Raw genomic sequence first — 18,657 nt, forward strand, 5'->3', positions numbered from 1 at the left:
ATATACTTACGTAGATCGTGTGAATGCATTTGTTATTGGCAGAATTTATGTTCTGTTAAGTTTTGTGGAAAAACAATAACCTTACCTTCTCTAAAGGCTGCAATGTTTTAATCTGAATTCCTCGAGTATTCCCTGAAACCCTGCTTTGTTCCTATATTGGGTGCACTTCAGAATGAGAGAGAATTAAGGGAATTTGTCTAAAGCTGCATATTATTTTCTTTGCAAGCATAAAAATGTGGAAGTCTTGGCTAGCTGGGCTACCCTCTCTTAAAATTAGAGGTGCCACTGTTCATTAGAAGTGAATAATTTGGCCCAGTGGTCTGAGGATGAGCCCGAGTAGACTTTATGATAGTGGATGCTGCTGCTGCTGCTTGCTCTGGTGAAGTTAAACAGTAATTTAAATCTCTTACCAAGTCTGGGTGGATTAGCATATAAAAGAAAATAAACTATACTATGACCTGCCCAGAACAGCTTGAAATGCCTGTCTTCACACTGTGTGATGTTGTGCAGTGTTGGAAAACTGTGTCACTAGCACAATTTGGATATTCTCACAGCTATAATATTATATCTGAATACTTGACTTTCTCTTGAAATTGTACTTGCAACTTTTTAAAAAAGACATTGGAAGGCAGTAAAACACAGGGTAGAAGCCTTTTAACACAAAGAGTTCTGGATTGCATGATCCTCAAAGGCTTGGTTTGACCTTTTTTCCTCTAACTTGCTGTAAGTAGCTACTGGAAACGTCACTGGAAGTGTGTTAATGAACTGTTTTCAGGGCTTTCAAAAGTAGCTGTGGAATAAAAAATGAAGAATAAAGGATTTGTATTCTACCATTTTGACAATAAGTATACATGTAGTGCTTCTACCAGTTTTTACATGTTAACATAGAAGCAGCTTAGAAAACTCCGTGTGGATACTCTGGGTTGTGTGCAAATCTCCACTGGTTCCCTCTTCCTCTGGTAGCATTTTATCTGATTCTTGTCACAGCTTTTGTACAGTTCTTATCTATGTGTTGGTTTACTTGGAACTTTTTTTTGTTTTGTTTTAAAAAACACCCTTAAGTATTTGCAGAAGGTCTTGGGTAGCTAAGAGCTGCCAAACGAGGGCAACATCTCTGTCAATGTGTTGCAGCACTTTGCTGAACAGTGAGGTTTAAGAGTGACGCATAGATGCTGGAACTGATATTGCTAGCAAAGCAGTGTTGTGGCCAAAACTAAAAATGCTGATTAGAGATGAATGTTTTTTTATAGCAACATAATGTCAACCCTGTTTTATTACTTCTGTGGTTAAAATTGCAACTCTTATGTCTCCTAACTAGAAACATAAACAGTAAGTCTCCCTCTTCCTCACATTCATGTCTTTGCCATCTCATGTCTGCTCTGGAAAAGCTTTTTTTTTTTTTTTCCTTCTTTCTTCATAACAGTTGCTACTTTGCATGAAAGCTGCAGAGGTATCATGTTGGTTTTTCCTTCCTGATCAATTTCTGTAAGCCACAACCTTATTTCAAGAAAGGAGGAAAATATTGATACTTTGAAAGACAGCTGCATGTGTGTGTCCTATGAAGGTACTGAATGAGAAGTCATGTTTGCTCCATGAACTATTTTTTTAGTGCTTTGCTCTGATAAATCTGGGTTGATGTTCTTTAAACTTTTCACAACTTACTGCAGTATACTTCTATACAATAGTCTCTATTCTGTGTTTATAAACAGCTCCTTTATTAATCTGTCCCTCATTCATTAAATGCACGTGCTGTCAATGTAGGTGTGAGTTATAAGAGAAATGTTACATGAAAGATGTTGGGAATTGAAATTTAAAAGCTCACCGCCTGTGATGAGTAACAAAACAACTTCCATTTAAAAATATTTTAGTTTTTCTTTCCCCCTGCTACGGTGGGCAGAAAGGGGTGAAAAGTGTTGAGAAATGGATATTGTCAGTACAAAAATATTGGAAAGAAACTGTTTTAAGATTAAGAAACCGTTGTATTCTCTTTCAGAAAAACTTGGCCCCTCTGATGATTTTGGACATCTGTTAGCTTAAAAGAAAAGGTTGTATTACTAGAGCTGAAGGGCAGTCTTTGAATTGTGTTATCAGTCTTACTGAATTGAAATCAAAACTTAATTAGTGGTGTTTCCATTCTCTGGCTCTAATTCTAGAGCAGTGCAAGCATGTGCTTTAATATTATAATGAATTCTGTAGAAACTGGCAGTGTGTGAAATTAAATGTCTTAACAGAAATTATGGCAGAATCACTTTCCTGATAAGTAACTCTGTTGCAGTGAATTGCACTAAGAGTAAAGTAGAGCTACAATATGGAACTTGGAAAATAAAAGTGCAAAAACCACTGTGGAGGTTTTCGTTTGTAAGTAGATCTTGTTGTAGTTGCATACCTGAAAGGCTGAAAGTTAACTTAGGAGTCCTTTGCAGCTGAAAACAGACACATCAAACCTCTTGAAGCCAATAACTATTGAATTGGAGAGGGATGCATGAGATTAAGAACTGGAAAATACATAGCAGTCACAAGAATATGGCTGTGCAGGGTTCTGGGGTTTGCTTGATTGATTACTCAAGTGTATTAGCCAATGGTACTTCTTACAGCATAATTAAACTGTTACAGGATTAACTTTTGCTTATTGTAAAGCATGTGAAATAGCACCATGTAAATATTAAGTGCAGGAGAAAACTGCTGCTCTTGTGGTATGCTTAAAGAAATAAAAGAGAATATAAATCAGCCCCCTCTTCCTATACACCTCAGACACAGAGTTGATCGCAAGAAGTCGTGTGACTTGTTTCATATTCCACACAACTCATATCAAGTCTTCTTCAGACCTAATGAACTCACTCTGGAAACAAGAAGCTACCTGAAAGAAAGGATGTAGTCCTATAAAAGGAAACAACCTCTAAATAATGTCACCATTGTAATGTCACCGTTAATGTCCTTGTTCTGTATTGGGCAGGTCTGAATCCCATGGAAGGCCAAGTGTAAATCCTGATCTTACTCAGTTTTGAACTGCTGAAATCTTAGAGATAATAATTTCTTACTCTCATTTTCCTTTTATCAAACATAATCAATTCCTGATGCATGGGGTTGCTGCCCTAATCTGTGACTTTAAAATCACAAAGTTTAAAGGCAAGCTGATTTACGGATCTACTTCCAATTCTCATTTTTTTGTGAAAGCATGCTGAACAAGAAAGGGGAATACTCCTGTTTCTGCAGATATTTGTAAGGGTTTCAGCAAGAATCGCTTGGATTCTTATATAAGCAAAGATACTTCATGAATCTCAAGGCTGTTATTCAAGGAGGTCCGTGCCTGTGACATTCTTACGGTATAAGTTTAAAGGAGAGGCAGGAGTATGAGAGAATCTTGAAAGAAACTGAACTGTGGAAAATAGGTATGTCTTCTTTCTTTTTGTGTGTCCTCTTCTTTTTACTTTCCCTGGATATTACTACAAAAACAACCTGAAAAACAACCAATAGGAAAAAAAATGCTTTAGTTTTGCAGGTATTGGCTATTCTGCTACAACTGGTTAAGCTTGCACTACAAACAATGAGGCAGTGTTGAGTAAATAGAGCAGTACCGTGTGTTAGAGTCAACAGAGCCAGTGCTAAAGATCACATTGCTAATGAAAGTCTGTCCTTGAAACAGAGGTAAGTGGGAGTGGGGGAGGTATAGAACACTGTGAGAGACAGCTTGTGCTTAAATCAAGACTTTATGAAATATTGCAGTCATGGCACTAATTAAAACCTAGGGTTTGGAAAGTATGTTCAGCCTTGTCTCTCAGGCTGTAATGACTGCTCTGTGAGTTAGCTGATAGCAAACAGTCCATGAGGACTGTGAGGCACCATTGTAGTTCTGCTTGAAATGTAGGTAAAAGGTTGTCAGAGTATGGATTTTTTGCATTACTACTATTCAGAGTTTCCTTTTACTTAAAGACAGATTCATGAATAATCTATGATAACAAATGTTAAGGTATTCTGCAAGATATGAATTTTTTGCATTACTTTGTTTTTGATAGCTAGTGGCCTCTTTCATACAGGTTGATTTAAAGGCGAAAACTTATTCTATCTCAGTAAGTGTTTCCTTATTTAGCAGCTTCCTGACACATAATATAGTAGTAAAGTAAGTCAGAAACTGAAATTCTTACGTTGCTGGACTGGGGTGCTTTAACTTACACAAGGCTAGCTTCGAGTGCCTTATTTGTGGAGTACTCTGCATATTTCAACACTCTCCTATTAAAACAGATTGTGCGTTTGAAGATAAAAGCTGTGACCTGATTGCTGTGACATTTAGATGGCCTGAACCATGGTCCTCCCTTTTATGCTTAATGTATTACCTGAATTAGATGCTGTAGATACCATAGCGGGAAAGCATGCAAATTATCTGGTGTTGCAAACTTCCATCTAAGAAATAATTAATAAAAAATGGTCATAAAATGCTCAAGGGGCATGACTTGGACAGATCTTTGTCTGGGCAGAACGTTAGATTTTTGCATTCTTTCCTAGGAAGAAATAAAACTTTCAGTTAGCTACTGTTTACTTTGCCGCACAACCACACAGGCCCAATTAAAAGGACCCAAAGAAAGAAATAATGTGGAAGTTTCAACCTTAAGACAGTTTATCACAGCCCTGAGTCACAATGGTCATTCTTCTATGCTCTACAAACTGTCACTGGACAGAAAAAGCATGACAACTGCTGATCTATTTCTGTATTTCATATTCTACCTGTTGCTGAACCATGCTAAACCTATTTTTATGCAGAAAATTAGCTGTAGGCTACCCTCACCTAAGCTGAAAGTTTCCAGTCCCTCACTGTAATTCTGAAGGAGAATGATTAATTTAAAATACTTTTCTATTTTATGTTGAATAGAAGGATGTGATAAACTTGAGGAGTACCTTCCATTTTTCTCCCTTGAACTCTCGTAGTCATTATAAGAGGTATATGTAGGCTGTGTGCCTTCCTGATTTGAGAACTCTGTGTTGACCTGGGTGATGACAACGAGGAGGACAGGGTGGTGTTACTTCCTTGGAACTTCAGCTTCCCAACGAAGTAAAAGATAAAGGTGGATATCTTAAATAGCTTAAAAAATATAATTCTGTATGGTTTTTTTACTACTTCTGTTGAGGTCTGTGATGTTTGGAATTTTACGGCAGAAGCCCAAGCATAGGATAACTGAGACCTTGACCCTGTTACCTTTGTTAGCTCATGCCATGGGTGGAAAAGAACTAGTTTTGTTCTATGAGAAAGACAACAATATGAGTTTACATCTCTGCAGACACCCAGTGTAGATGAAACTGTTTTGGAACAGCAGCATAAGCAGCAGGATGCGTTGTACCTGGTTTGCAGTTGTTGGACCTTGATTCAGGAAAGAATACAAAATGACAACAGGATTATTAGGTAGTAAGAAGCAACACAATATACTTGAGGAGAAGACAGTCTACAGTTCAGTGCCACATCTGCATCTCCTAGAGAATAAGGCGAGCGAACCTGCTCTTACACTTGCAAATTTCCAAGTTGGATGGGAGCTCTGACTGGTTTTGGGTAGTATGTACGTATGTGTCTCTCTCTCGGGTACATTTAAGGTGGCCATTGTGTCTGATTACTCAGTTATTTAATAGAGTTTATAGTACCTCAAGAGCCATAAGGTGGTATGTAACCTGACTGGTCATATTGAGCACAATCATATTGTCTGTGGCATGCTGGAAATTAAAACCATGCTCTTGTCCAGGCTAGTCTTCAGTCACTAAATAATCTCGGGCATTAGTGTTCAGCAGAGCAAAAAATTGCTTTCCTCTTAATAGGAGAAATCAAACTGGCTATATTGGTTTTGAACACTTCTAGTGCGTGGACCTGGGTGGCCTCTGCCATCTTCTGCAAGTTTCCCCTGCAAAGAAATAAAACCAAGGGGCAATTTATTTTTCATGTTTGTGTCTGAATAGTATCTAAATACAGTAAATCTTCTTATTTTGCTACAAGGGGAAAAAAATTTAGGTGCAGCTTGTGGCTGCACTCTGGCTTACACTTTTTTCTTTTTTTCCATAGAGCAATTTCAGTACAAGGTCACCGTGTATCCATTATCAGCCATGTGGAATAGCAGTTAACAGATGAACAAAGGCAAGGGCTTACTATAGGATTCTCTGTTTAAAAAGTTACCTGGCACAATAAAGGGTTATCATACTTGTTAATACAAATGAAATGCAGTCTGTGCACCTCCCAGTAGATTTGACATGCTTTAAATTCCTCCATTGCATGGATAAGGCTGACATTATCACCAGGGTTTGAAGAGTGAAAAAGCAGAAAACTACCCATGGAGAGTATTGCAAATAACCCTCATGGTGCAGGGTCTGAGGCACAAAGTCCAAGTGAAAATATTTCTCAAAGTTGACATGTTGTGTGTGTTCAAGCTTTGTATACCAAACCCATGCTTGTTGCTCTCGAGCTTTCTCGTGCTGTATTAGAGCCTTTAAGTCTCAAGGGAGACTTCAGGGTTGCTGGATGTTTGTTTTTCAGTGGTGCTCCAATCTTGCTTATGTTTCGGTGGCAGAAAATTCTGTTAATCAAATTTGGCTGCATCTCATCTCTTGATTTCCTCCCCTTCCTCCCACCCCAGACAGCACATCCTTCTCCAAACGCCACCACTACCTCTGCCATGTCTACACTATGGTGGCATTGATGTAATGATCTTTAGTGTAGCTGCAGAGTAGGCAAAACAGAGAGTCCAAAGAGATCAGAGAATCACATGATAGCTGAGGTTGGAAGGGACCTATGATTGCCATCTAGTCCAACCCCTGAAAGCAGGGTCAGCTGAAGCAGGCTGCCAAGGGCCATGTCCAGTTGCATCTTGAATATCTCCAAGGATGGAGACTCTGCAACATCTCTGGGCAGCCCTGTTTCAGCATTCAACTGCTGGAGATCTCCTTTCAGGAACTGCAACTATATAATTGGTTTTGGGTGTTCTCTGGCAATAAATTGTAGAGGACTTCCTGTAAAATCAGGCTTTGAGGGAAGACCTACAATATCTTTGCCTGTTGAAGGAGAACTTGGAGTAGAGAATCTTCAGAGGCACCTTTTTGGAGACTAATTTGTTTTCCATCCTTCTCTTACCTGAGGGAAGACAGATCATTGCTTGTAGCATAGAGCATACGACAAAGAATGACCTACACCAAAGGCCTAAAAGGTAGTATAAAGCTGTAGTGTAGTGAATTACAGAAATGTCTAATAAGTAATAATGATTTTTTTAACACAGATAAGACTGGATGTCATACATGGTTATAAACAGTACAGCTTTAGTCAAAGCACGTGTGATGTGTTTTGCAGACTGGTATTATATATGATGTTAATACGGGAAGTATTCGGTCTCTGCTGGGAGAGCTGATAGAAAAGATTAACATCTCTATTTTCAAATGACAATTCACATATGGCAAAGTGTGAGAGTATGCATGAGAGTGAACTCTGATATCTCTGTATTGAAGAAGTGCTTTATGTGGTTGCTACATAAGTTGTTTCTACAATAAACCACTGATACTAGTGCAAGTCTGTAGATCTTATAGTATTATTGATTTGTTTTGGTAAATTCTATTTGATAATCTGTCTGATAGACTATCAGCTGTAGTTCTCAAACTTCACTATGCTAATAAATATAACAGATTTCAGGGCTTACAGAAAATGTTGAGATATATAGTGAATTGAAATTTAGAAATAATTTTATAAATTTAGAAAGTCTGAATTGTTAGATGTGCCAACATGAAAGTTCAGTTGATCAGATGAGATTATTAGTATTATACTTTGTGTCACCATATATAATTCTACACGTAAACATACACATGTGTACACAAAGGTACATATATCTGTACCTTAGAGCTGCCTGCCTGTGATGGTTTCTATGCTGCCCACCACCTTTTTTTCTAAGAATTCGTTTCTGGACAAAGTCTCTCAGGTAACATAATTTAAAAAAAAGAGAGATCTAAAATAGATTTCTAGTTTCTGCCTCGCATGGAGTTGTGCGCTGATCAGTGTGGAAATTTATTATTGATTTCTTAAAATGAATATGAAAAAAAAAGTTCTTATTTTCCAGGTTTGAGCAAAAGAGTTGTAAACAGTTGACATGTGCATCACATAAAACTTTTTTTCATCTCAAACAGTGTGTTTTACAGAACGGAGGAGTATATTTTCACTTTCTCCAGGACAGTTACATGTTAGCAATAGGAGTTCTTTAGGCTCAAGGGAATATATTGGAATAAATGAGCCTAGGTGAACCAAAATTTTTCTTTGAAAGTTTTCTTTTAATAATTTCCAAAAGATGTCACTTCTGAATAAGAGGGCTTTTTTTGTGGTTTGGGATTTTCTTTGGTGTTTTCATTTTGTTGTTGTTGTTTGTTGTGTTTTTGTTTTGTTTTGGCAAAAGACTGATCTAGAATGCTAAGCCTGTTCAAATTCTTTTGACAAGCTTTATTCCAAATGAAGTATCATCTGTTTGTCTTAGCCTTAATTTTTGGTGGGACCATATGTGATTTGTCCTCCTGCCGAAGTCCAAAGATGGCATAGAATTCAAAATAAGCACTTTGTGATATGCTAATTTGGCAGAAACTTGACCTTGTATGACTGTGTAGTCACCAAATTGTTATCTCTGGGCAATTTAGTAACACGCCTGTTGATACCACTGATTTGAAACCAGGTCCCCACACTGTAAGGACCATCCTTTGTGCAAAGAATATCGATAAAACTAATAATTCATTTTTCTGCTTGGGAATACATGTGTGTCTAGCTTAAGCATGGGCGACAAGCTAAGCTTCTTTCTGGATTTTTGTTATGCATTAGCATAACATTCCAGACCTTGTTAAATTGCAAGGATGCTTTTAATTCTGAAGCTTTGTGAATAACTCTGTGTTTTGGCTGGTGCTGTTAGCAGTGATGGGTCAGTAGGGCTAAAAGAAGCAAAACAGAGAAACTTCGTGCATTGCTAGAGGAAAGGATCCCATTCTGAAGACACACAAGGAGCTGCTGGAGGTCTGATGAGTACAAAGCAGCAAAATGTTCCATTATTTCTCAGAGGTGTATTAAAGAGAAAATCCCCAAGAGTAGCTGGCTGTTTTAAAAATGGTTCAGTTAACAGCATGGATGCATTCTGCAACTGAATTATCTCGGTATTTCATTACCATGCCAGGCACAGATACAGCGCAGATGCAGTGGCCTTTCTCAAGCATGAGAGCTATTTTTAGTTAGGGAAATGGGAATATCCAAATAGTCAGAGGTTTATTTTAGTGCTTCACGCCTCATAACTATAGAAAGAGCTTAATGAGGAATCTTGTTTCTCTAACATCCCCAGCTTTGTTCAGTTATAGTTAAGGCAACGCAAAGCAGGCTGTGGCATTTCAGCCACTTGGGATTCATTTGCAGAAGACACAGCAGCTTGTGCTGGCTTTCATCCAGCTTTGCTGCTGGCAAAACATGTCTCTTCACTCTCTTTGTACTCTCAGCTACATGACCAAAATCCTGTTTAGCCAGTTTTTCAAACTGGTGCTCAAATTCTGTCCTTCCCTCTCACCACCTTTTCTCTAAGAATTGTTTTAGTTTTCATGGAGGTAAATGTACAGAGCACCTTGTTTGATTCTTCCTCTTCTCTCTGTTTAGGTTTTTAATCTCAGTATTGAGTTATCAAACTTGTTCCTTTAAATTTGGAATGATTCATCAGAGCTCTACTAGAGAGACTGATCTGGTGGATAAGCAATAAAGGGTGGAGGGTGATGCCAATACAGTGTGGTTATTGCAGTTGAAATGAGGCCTGTTTGCAAGATGAAAACAGTGGTAATTAACATTCTGTATAACTCTGTTGCTATGAAATGAGTAGATTAACAGGGGAGACACAGGGTGTGTGAGCTTGGTGGAGGAAGTCTCAAGGTGGGGCAGCTTTGCATGCTAAAGTGGGGGAGTGCTATGGAGGGCAGCATGAAGTTGAATGACAGGAGGTAAATAGTTGAGAGAGTTTTTATTAGTAGAGTGAAAGAGATGTGGATGGAATTTCTGAAATGACAGTCACGGACAGGTTGTTCAACATGTGAGACAGAAAAATGTAATGTAAATCTGGCACTGGTCTTAACTTGTCCTTAGCTTGCTATGTTTGGGTATATGCCGGTTCAAGCTTATCTTGAGATGCTGCCTGAAATTCATAGTATGAAAAAAGAGGCTGAAGATGGCTTTTCCACAGGAACTCTGAATTGTTTAACTTACATTTCAATGTGGCTTTCTAAACACATCTGCACTGGTGGCTTTAACTCCTCCTGATACATATGATGGGCTGTATCTATTGCCTGAAAGACTTAAGGGTCCAGTGTAACCAATAGTAATGAGAGCTGGTCCACAACTATGCTTTTCATACTTACCCTTTCCAGAATTTGGACACGTCTTATCTCATGTAGATGAAAGAAGCCAGTTTCAGGCTAATCTCAAATAGCTGTAATTTCTCTGGGACAGTGTTACGCTTGCTATTTTGCCCCATGCTTTCTTCCTAGATGAATCTTCCCATTCACACTCTGCTACCCCATTCCTCTCCTCAGTTAACCCATGTGATAGCTAAGCTGTTTTGGATAGGAAGGATTGCTTATGTCTCCTGACTATTCTTCCCACACTCCTTTTGCCCTCTTCCAGAGCAGTACACCCCAAAGTTTGAAAAAGGCTGTTTTTTAAAATAGAAGTTTCTAAATAAGCACTCGGCGAGGCCTGCCAACCTTGGGCATTTTATCCAAGGCACTTTAAGCTGCTAGCCTGTAATAAGAAAAGTAAAGAATTGTTTTGACGTGCTTATTATCCCATTGGAAAGGAGTTTGCAATGTTGCATGTTGTCACTGACATTTAATAAATAGGCAGTCCAAATACTTAGGCTCAGCTAAAAATAAAAACAAATGCTGCCTCTCATGCTGTCTTTAACCCTTAGTATACTTGGAGTATTGGGCTTATTGGTGTCCTTATGCAATATTTCAGTCTTCTTGATGTCTTCTTACCAGAGGCTTCTGAAAATAGCTGTGTTGTCTATCTATCTTTTCACCTGTACACTCTGTGGGAAACACCTTCTGAAAAAAAAAAAAGGTGAATATTTCAGTGCAGGAGTCTTGATTTTTACCAGCTTGACTTATATAATTTGGCCTGAGCACTTCCTCCCTTGCCCAAGCATTTTTCTCCTTTTATTTTCTAACTTGGTGAAGACTTTTTGAACTACAGTTTTTACATTTTATTTGGAAAGCAGGAGGCTGCATACATTTGCTACTTCCTTCAAATTGTGTGTGTTGGATTTCTTCTTGTATCTGATCAAAATATCTCCCTAATTGCACTCTTTATATGGGCTCTTGTGCATCCTCAGAGCAACAGGATACAAAGTTGAAGGTTCGAAGAGTGTTTTATTACTGTTCATCAGTAAGACTCTGCTTCCTTTTGGCAAGAATCCCTGTACATCTTCTGGAGGCTAATTTCTATCGCCATTTCCAATCCTTTCTTACAAATATTTGCTCTTTGCTGTGCCCAGAAGTTAAAACAGAAAGTAATAAGGTGCTGCATTTAGTAAGAAGGCAATTCTCCTCATGTCTGTTATTGTGGGGAGAATATTTGTTGCTGGCCTGTGACTGTGGCAGTCCCCAGAACTGCATTTCTGAAGTGGTCCTTTTGAGTTCTCTGGAATTGTTGTCTTTTTTCTGGTGTTTACACATCAGCTGAGGTATTTTGAGCACACTCAGATCTCAATTTTCTGACTTTAAATCATCCTTAAACAATGACTTGCTTTATAGCCTCAGGGGTTTTGAGACTTCAGCTTGTGGTAGGAATACAACCTGAAGTAGCAGTCACAAGTAAACTGGCTTTCTGAATCTGCAAGAGTTTGCAATTAGTTTTTTTTTGAGGGGAAGGAGTTGTTTTCCTGTGTTTTGGTAGTGTGCAAAGAATTGCATTGTAAAGGCTTTTTTGGGGATGGATACCTCACCCTTCTTAAGTTTCAAGTATCTTCTGTTTGATATTGAGTAATTTCATTTTATAGATATATACATATATACATATACATATGTACATATATAAAAATGTCTGCAGCTTACAAAAGATGCTGATGTAAGTGCCTATCCTTACCCAGCTCTACCCCTCTGTTCTCTGTCTTGATATGTAGTAGCCACTACTACAGCATTTCTGAACTCAAAATGGCAGTGGAATGCTGGTTAGCTGTCTAAGCCTAGGAAAGAGCCTGAACTGGATTTGAGAAGTTATTTTGAAACAAAGCCCGGGTAATCATGTCTCTGCTCCTACTAAATCATGTTCAATACATGATTTCTCCCTTGTGGAGAGATGCTGCAACATTTGTTTGCACAGTGAATACTGTGTAGACGTGGGATCAGATTATTAGGACATCATCTTTCCTGAGCAGACTGACTATGTAAAGTGTCACATGTGTTGATGATAAAACAAAGCAACCTTCTTTTCCCCCCATACACAGGTTAACAGACAGCATAAAGATATTGTCTGAGTTTCAAGTCAGCTTGTAATTTTCTTTTGGGGGTAGTTGTTTTGGAGTTGTAAGCTCTTGCTGAGAGCAGTGGGTGGCTACTGCATCATGATGTTAATTATTGCTTTGTTCATGATATGATGCTTTCCTGGGAGGTAGTAGTATCAAGAGGGGAACTTAGCTAACTTTCAAGAGGACAACTGTAATTATTCTAACAAGATACTATTTACTGATTTGCTACTTGTAGGTACTATAATGCATTAGTTAACTATTAGGAGCAAGGAATTTAACACAGGTACGGACTAATAAAAGTCTAGAAACTGTTGTATAAAGATAGAAAATACCATTGACCAAGATACAGATGGAGCCCTTTCCTGCTAAGAATTAACCAGTGGGGGTTATCCATCCTACAGGTATGGAATAATTTTATCTAGTGTTTGTAACACTGTACCTCTGCCAAGAACTTTCATTGGCTTGGACCCAACTTGATTATAATTTCTCTTCTGAAGGTGTTAGACCACAATTTCTTGGCTTTTCTTAGCATATAACTTTTGGAATATTAGTAAATCCTGATGGGTAGCCTTTTTATTTTTTAAGTTCTAATTAAAAAAAACCAACGAAACATTATTAAGGATATAACTGAAGTCAAAGGTGCCATAGGTGAAGAAAGTCTATTGCAAAATCAATATTGTGATTGATCTTTAAAGGTTTTTGTCTTTCAAATATTTCATAGCTTTTATTATTAGTTCAGATTTTGAACATTACCATTATAATAACATGACCTTTCATATGAACTCATAATTCTGCCATATTGTCCTAATTGTCCTTTTTATCATACTACCAGTGTTCTTATTTTGTCTTCCGCAAATACATATAGTTTTTGTCCACCTTTATCGGCAGCCCATGTCTGTTCTCCATCATGTTTTTTCAAAAGCTGTTTAAAAACTGCTGAATTATTTTATCATCTTCAAAAATTGTTTTAATAATGGCAACTGCTTGTTGTATATAATTATCTGTATCAGTCAGTACAATGAAATTTATCACTTTATTTTTTCAGTTTAGTCAGCTGGTATCCAGTGATTTGAAAGTACTTGGAAGGAGCGCTTACACACTTTGCAGTGATGGCCAGTTACTCATTCGACAAGTCCTCCACCCAGAAACATCTAAGAAGGTATGAGATCAGAACTGATGCAGTAGTACTGTGTTTTAAGGACATCAAAGAAAACAGCTTATGTGAGTTTATGATGAGCAATGCAATTCAACCTTGGGAACTACGGTGTTCTAAGATTATTTGAGACGATCCTCTCCTTGTCTCTACCCTGTTGTAGCAGAGTAGTTGTTCTTGGCACTTGCTCTTGGACATCAGCTAGAGTACTTGAGGACACTCAGGTGAGCATAGTGAAGAAGAAAATTAGGAAAGACAGGACAGAGACAGGAACCATATAAGTACTTTGAATTCTGTGTCTTAAGAAATGGAAGCAAAGGTACAGGTCTAACCTCAGCAGAGGTGTTTGAAACTGTTGCTTTGTTTAGGCTTGAGTTAAACCAGAGGTTCTGTGTGGAGCCACAGGTTTCTACCAAGACCTGAAATTGGTAGGAGCTATGTGTCAATGTCCTGTAGAGAGTAAACACGCAGGCAGTGACTTGCCCTGGAGAATGGCAGTGGTTCCCCATCCACATTTATTCAGTGGGAAGTAGTGCTACAGCTGATTTGCTACTCCCATGCAAAGCAGCAGTAGTTTCCGCCCCAAGTTCCTGCAAGTGCTTAGCGCAGGCTGCCTTGCACAGGGAGAAGAACCTTGTCTTTGTGCAGGGTGGTAGTTCTTGAGGTAGCCTGCTTGGCAGGGTCTGCAGGAGCCAGCCCCACAGAAATGGGAGTGGCTGACATGGAAGGAGTTGACTGATCAGTTGTATTTTTTTTCCTTTATATAAGAGTATTGGCTCATGCTAAGTTTCTACAAATATTCATTTGGCATTTGTGTTATTTTAAAACATAACACTGTGACTTTTTATGAAAAGTGCATGTTTATGTAAGGATGAAGGAAACAGGAATGATATTCAAACATGATAGTACACATTTTTTTTTAATTTCACACCATCCTGCAATACAGATTGTGGGTAATTCTTTGTACTTCCCTCTTGAAACAAATGGACTAAACCAAAACAAACACTGTAATGTTGTGGAAAGAAGTAATTGTCTGTACTAGATCACATGCATTCCTTGATCAAGTGTTGAGTCTCTTAATACTGCATTTCTTTCTCTTTTTTTCTTTTTTCCTTCTTCATTCCTTTTTCATTTGTGAAAGTTTATTCTCCCTGCACGTTAAATATTAGTAAGCCTCAGACCCTAGCTCTTAGTATTCCTACCATTCTAAGAAGCATTACCTTATGACTTTTCTTAATTCCTTATTTACAAAGGTGGGTGCTGCTTGGATAGACCAAAGTCAAACTTATATGTAGTAAGAATTGGAGAGTGCGAGAGAAAATAGTGAATTGGACCAGAATTAATTCTTTTATTCCTTGAAAAAAATAAGGTAACATCTGAGTAAAGGGCTACTTAAATGTTTGTTTAATAATGTTATATAATCTAAATTCTTATCCAATACACAACAGTAATGAATAAACTTCTTTAGGTTGCTGGAAGATATTTTGTACAATGTAACAATATTTATTTAAACTTTGTTATAATTTTTTGGTACAATATTGCTTTTCAGTGTAGCCACAAAAGAGAAAATACAGTGTCCTAAATGGGAGTATTTATAAACCAGCAAAAAATAGATTTTTTTTTTTTCTTCTTTTTTTCTTCCCTCCTTCCCCTAGCTTTCTTGTCTAGCTGTTTTGCACAGGTGTGCCTCTCACAAGCTGCTTGGGTTTGCTCACCTAGAGATCTAATTCCGTAAGGCTGTGGAATCTGAACTGTGTTACAAAGGAACTAAACTCGTCTATCATAGACAAGCTGATGACATGCAACTATGATTTTTGAGACTGCCTCATTCAGTTCAAAATATTAATTGGAATTTAAAGGAATGGTGTGTAAAAAACAAACTTTTTGCCTTCCTTGTAGAACTTCCTGCTGTCAGACTGCTTCTATTCCTTTTATGATCTGCGCAAAGAATTTCATGCTTGCTACCCTAGTTCAGCCACCGTGAAAGATCAGACTATCAAGACCATGGCAGAATGTATCCTTTTGCTGCAACTTTTACATCAGAATCAATTATGCTTTTTTAGGTTTTATCTCTGTGAGCATTACAGGTTTTAGTCTTCTAAACTAAGATGTGGGTTTTAAAAACTCACAGGTAAAATGGAAGGAAGTGTGTGCTGGGAGGTGGCTCTGCTTGTAAATTTTTTTGTCTAACAATGAGTTCTAAGGCATATTTAGTAAATCCACTGAAGAAAAACATCACTTGCATTGATACTTGATCTTAAAGGAAAGGCTTAGCTGTCAGTGAGCATTTTCAGCACCAGTTGGCCTGCAAGCTTCTACTGTTTGCAGATAGTAATCTTGTATGACCCTGACTGAACTGAGTTTAAAAAAAAGAAGAAAGAAAGAAGAAAGCCAAAACAAAACCCCAACGCCCTACATCCACATTCTAGGAGTATTGTTGTGGCCCAGCTGAATGTGGTTAAACTTCAGTTATGTTTGAAGTGATAGCAACCTATTCAGCTTTTTTCTTTCTTTTTTTTTAAGCTCTTAACTCTGAAATGATGTAAGCTATCAACAGTTTTCAGACTGTTGACCGTTAAAGTGAATATTAACCAGTTTATGAGCAGCATAACAAATGTCTAATGGTCATGTGTCCCCGCTAAGACAAGTAAATTTGATTACCAGTCCTATGTTAATATCAAGAAAGCCTTATGACTTGTTTACAAATGATTGTGCAAGTCTGTTATTTTCTATAATCACCTGTTTAGATCTAGGCTTAGGGACAGATGAAACAGAGGAGGACTTTGGCGTGTGGCAAGTGAAAACCATGGTGGCTATCATTTTCAGCATGCTCTCTGAAAGTTGCAGTAAGTGACCTGTTTAAACAGAATGCTGAAATCTTTTTCTGTAAGAATTGGCAGTGGTACTGTCATTCTTAAGTAGTCTCTCACCCTGGTTATATTTAAACTTACTGTTTTGTTGCAGATCACATATTTACTGAGCCTGAAACTGTGAAATACAAGTATGAAACAGGTCCTTGGTAAGTGCCCTTGTCATGGTTGTTTACAACCAAAGATGAGTCTTGTCTCCAGTAAGGAAAGCTTGTGAATATTTCCCCATGGTCACTGTGAAAGTAGGTTGGTTCCTGAGAACAGTGACAGCGTATTCAGTAGTCTAGTGTAGACAGGCTGTAGCTATGTTGAATGCTGCACTTTAGTCCATCTCTCTAAAGTCACTGCAAGTTAAACGCTCTTTGTTCTTTAGCTTCTGTTTTGCATGGCAGCAGGGCTGACTTATCTTACCCAGTGGTGAAGAAATATTTGTGAACTTTCCCTAAGTCAACAGGGGGAATTACTAGTGCACCCTATATGCAGCTGAACTACCTGGTGCTTCTGAAGAGTGGTCTAATATGCTGTATTACATACTGTATTTAGGGAGAGAAGAAACAGAATGATTCTTTGTTTTCAAATACATTGCAGTAACTGGAGAATGAACTGTCTTAAGCATAAGTAATATGAATTTGTATTTAGGACTGCCTTGTAACAATCTGTGTTGGATTGTTAGATCTTTCAAATAAAATTAATCCAGTTCCTTATTACTTCACTTTGAGACAGTCTTCCTATTTTTCTTTTTTTAAGGAACTGCATTGTGGTGACAACATAATGCATCTTAGGCATTGTGTATATAAAAGGATTATCCCAGTTATTTTTCCTTTCTTTAATGAAATGAGTAACAGAATTAGAAGACTCTCAACAGCAAATACACTCCGAATTTACAAGTTAAATTAGTTGCAAACTGAAATTTGGTAAGATAATGGAAAACCTAGATTAAAGCTTACTTTGGCTTCTTTTGTTTTGTTGGTGTGTTTGTTATTTTTTGTTTGTTTGTTTTAATGTGCAGTAGTAAATCTGAAACAGTGGACAGTGAGACAGTAATACGTGCCAGAGGTTTGCCATGGCAGTCTTCAGACCAAGATATTGCTCGATTTTTCAAAGGACTCAACATTGCCAAGTAAGATAATAAGGTTTTTGTCTTGCTTTATCACCGTCTTTAATAGCAAGTTATTTTAATATTTGTTTAACACACATCTCCTGCATCCCCCCAGTCGAGTCCTCTCTTCTACTGCCTTTTCCGATCCAGGCCCCTTCCCACCCCATGGTTATAATAACTGAAGAGGTTTACCAGCGTTATGTGTGCAAGAGTTTTGAAGTGTGTGAAGAAGAAAAGAGACTTATCAGTGGAAAACCAACATGCATTCATTTACTGCTAGTACCTAAAGGGAGAAAGTCCTACTGCGTTAATCAAGGCAGAGTCCAAGATAGGCTAGAAGCTTTATTTTGTGCTAGCTCTCCAGTATTCTGCTATACTTCCCAAACAGGCCAGGTTCAGAAACTTCCAAGTGCTGTTTAGAAGAAATTTTCATATGACCGATGTGTGTACACCTCTGCGTACATATGTGTGTATTTATAGAGAGAGGGAGTTTAACGTATCATGCCTGTCAGTATATATTCCAGATTCTCAACATTGAGAAAATAGGTTTGAGCTCGTTGTTTGTTTTCTTCCTTTTATTTAGAGATATGAGGAAATTCAAATCCGCATCTCTGAAATGATAAGAAGGGCTTGCAATTTTACATCTGCATAGAAGTTGAGGAAGTGGTGAACAGCATGAGATCCAGGATCTCGCTGAAGTGGATTCCACAGTATAATTGTGTTACATGAAAAATGAAATAAATTGTGGATAGTAGCTATTTCTCTTTCAGGCTGGAAATTCTATGTTAGTCTGATTTCTTTACTATTCTTACACAATTGTTTATTAAATGTATTAAAGATTCAAACTAAGTTTGCTTTTGTTGATTTTACCTTCCAGAGGTGGTGTGGCTCTTTGTCTGAATGCTCAAGGAAGAAGAAATGGAGAGGCATTAGTCCGGTTTGTCAATTCTGAACAGAGAGATCTCGCGCTGGAAAGACATAAGCATCACATGGGTAGCAGATACATTGAGGTAAAAAGTAGTGACTCGAAACAAATCTTTGGAGAGCAACCTG

General features: G+C 37.9%; 1 protein-coding gene across 5 annotated transcripts in view; it reads left to right on the forward strand.

The window, feature by feature from the left end:
• ESRP2 (epithelial splicing regulatory protein 2) overlaps positions 1-18,657 on the forward strand; it is a 46,149-nt gene that overhangs the window by 7,108 nt on the left and 20,384 nt on the right. For 4 of the 5 annotated variants that reach the window (XM_064459338.1, XM_064459341.1, XM_064459340.1 and 1 more), the window contains exons 4-9: positions 13,528-13,641; positions 15,535-15,649; positions 16,383-16,481; positions 16,600-16,654; positions 17,515-17,625; positions 18,482-18,614. In XM_064459338.1, the coding sequence (XP_064315408.1) occupies positions 13,528-13,641; positions 15,535-15,649; positions 16,383-16,481; positions 16,600-16,654; positions 17,515-17,625; positions 18,482-18,614 (627 nt within the window). The remainder of the gene's footprint in view (positions 1-13,527; positions 13,642-15,534; positions 15,650-16,382; positions 16,482-16,599; positions 16,655-17,514; positions 17,626-18,481; positions 18,615-18,657) is intronic. The other variant, XM_064459339.1, reaches the window with a different exon arrangement.

The sequence above is a fragment of the Phalacrocorax carbo genome, chromosome 8 (genome assembly GCF_963921805.1).
Source record: "Phalacrocorax carbo chromosome 8, bPhaCar2.1, whole genome shotgun sequence".
NCBI lineage: Eukaryota > Metazoa > Chordata > Aves > Suliformes > Phalacrocoracidae > Phalacrocorax > Phalacrocorax carbo.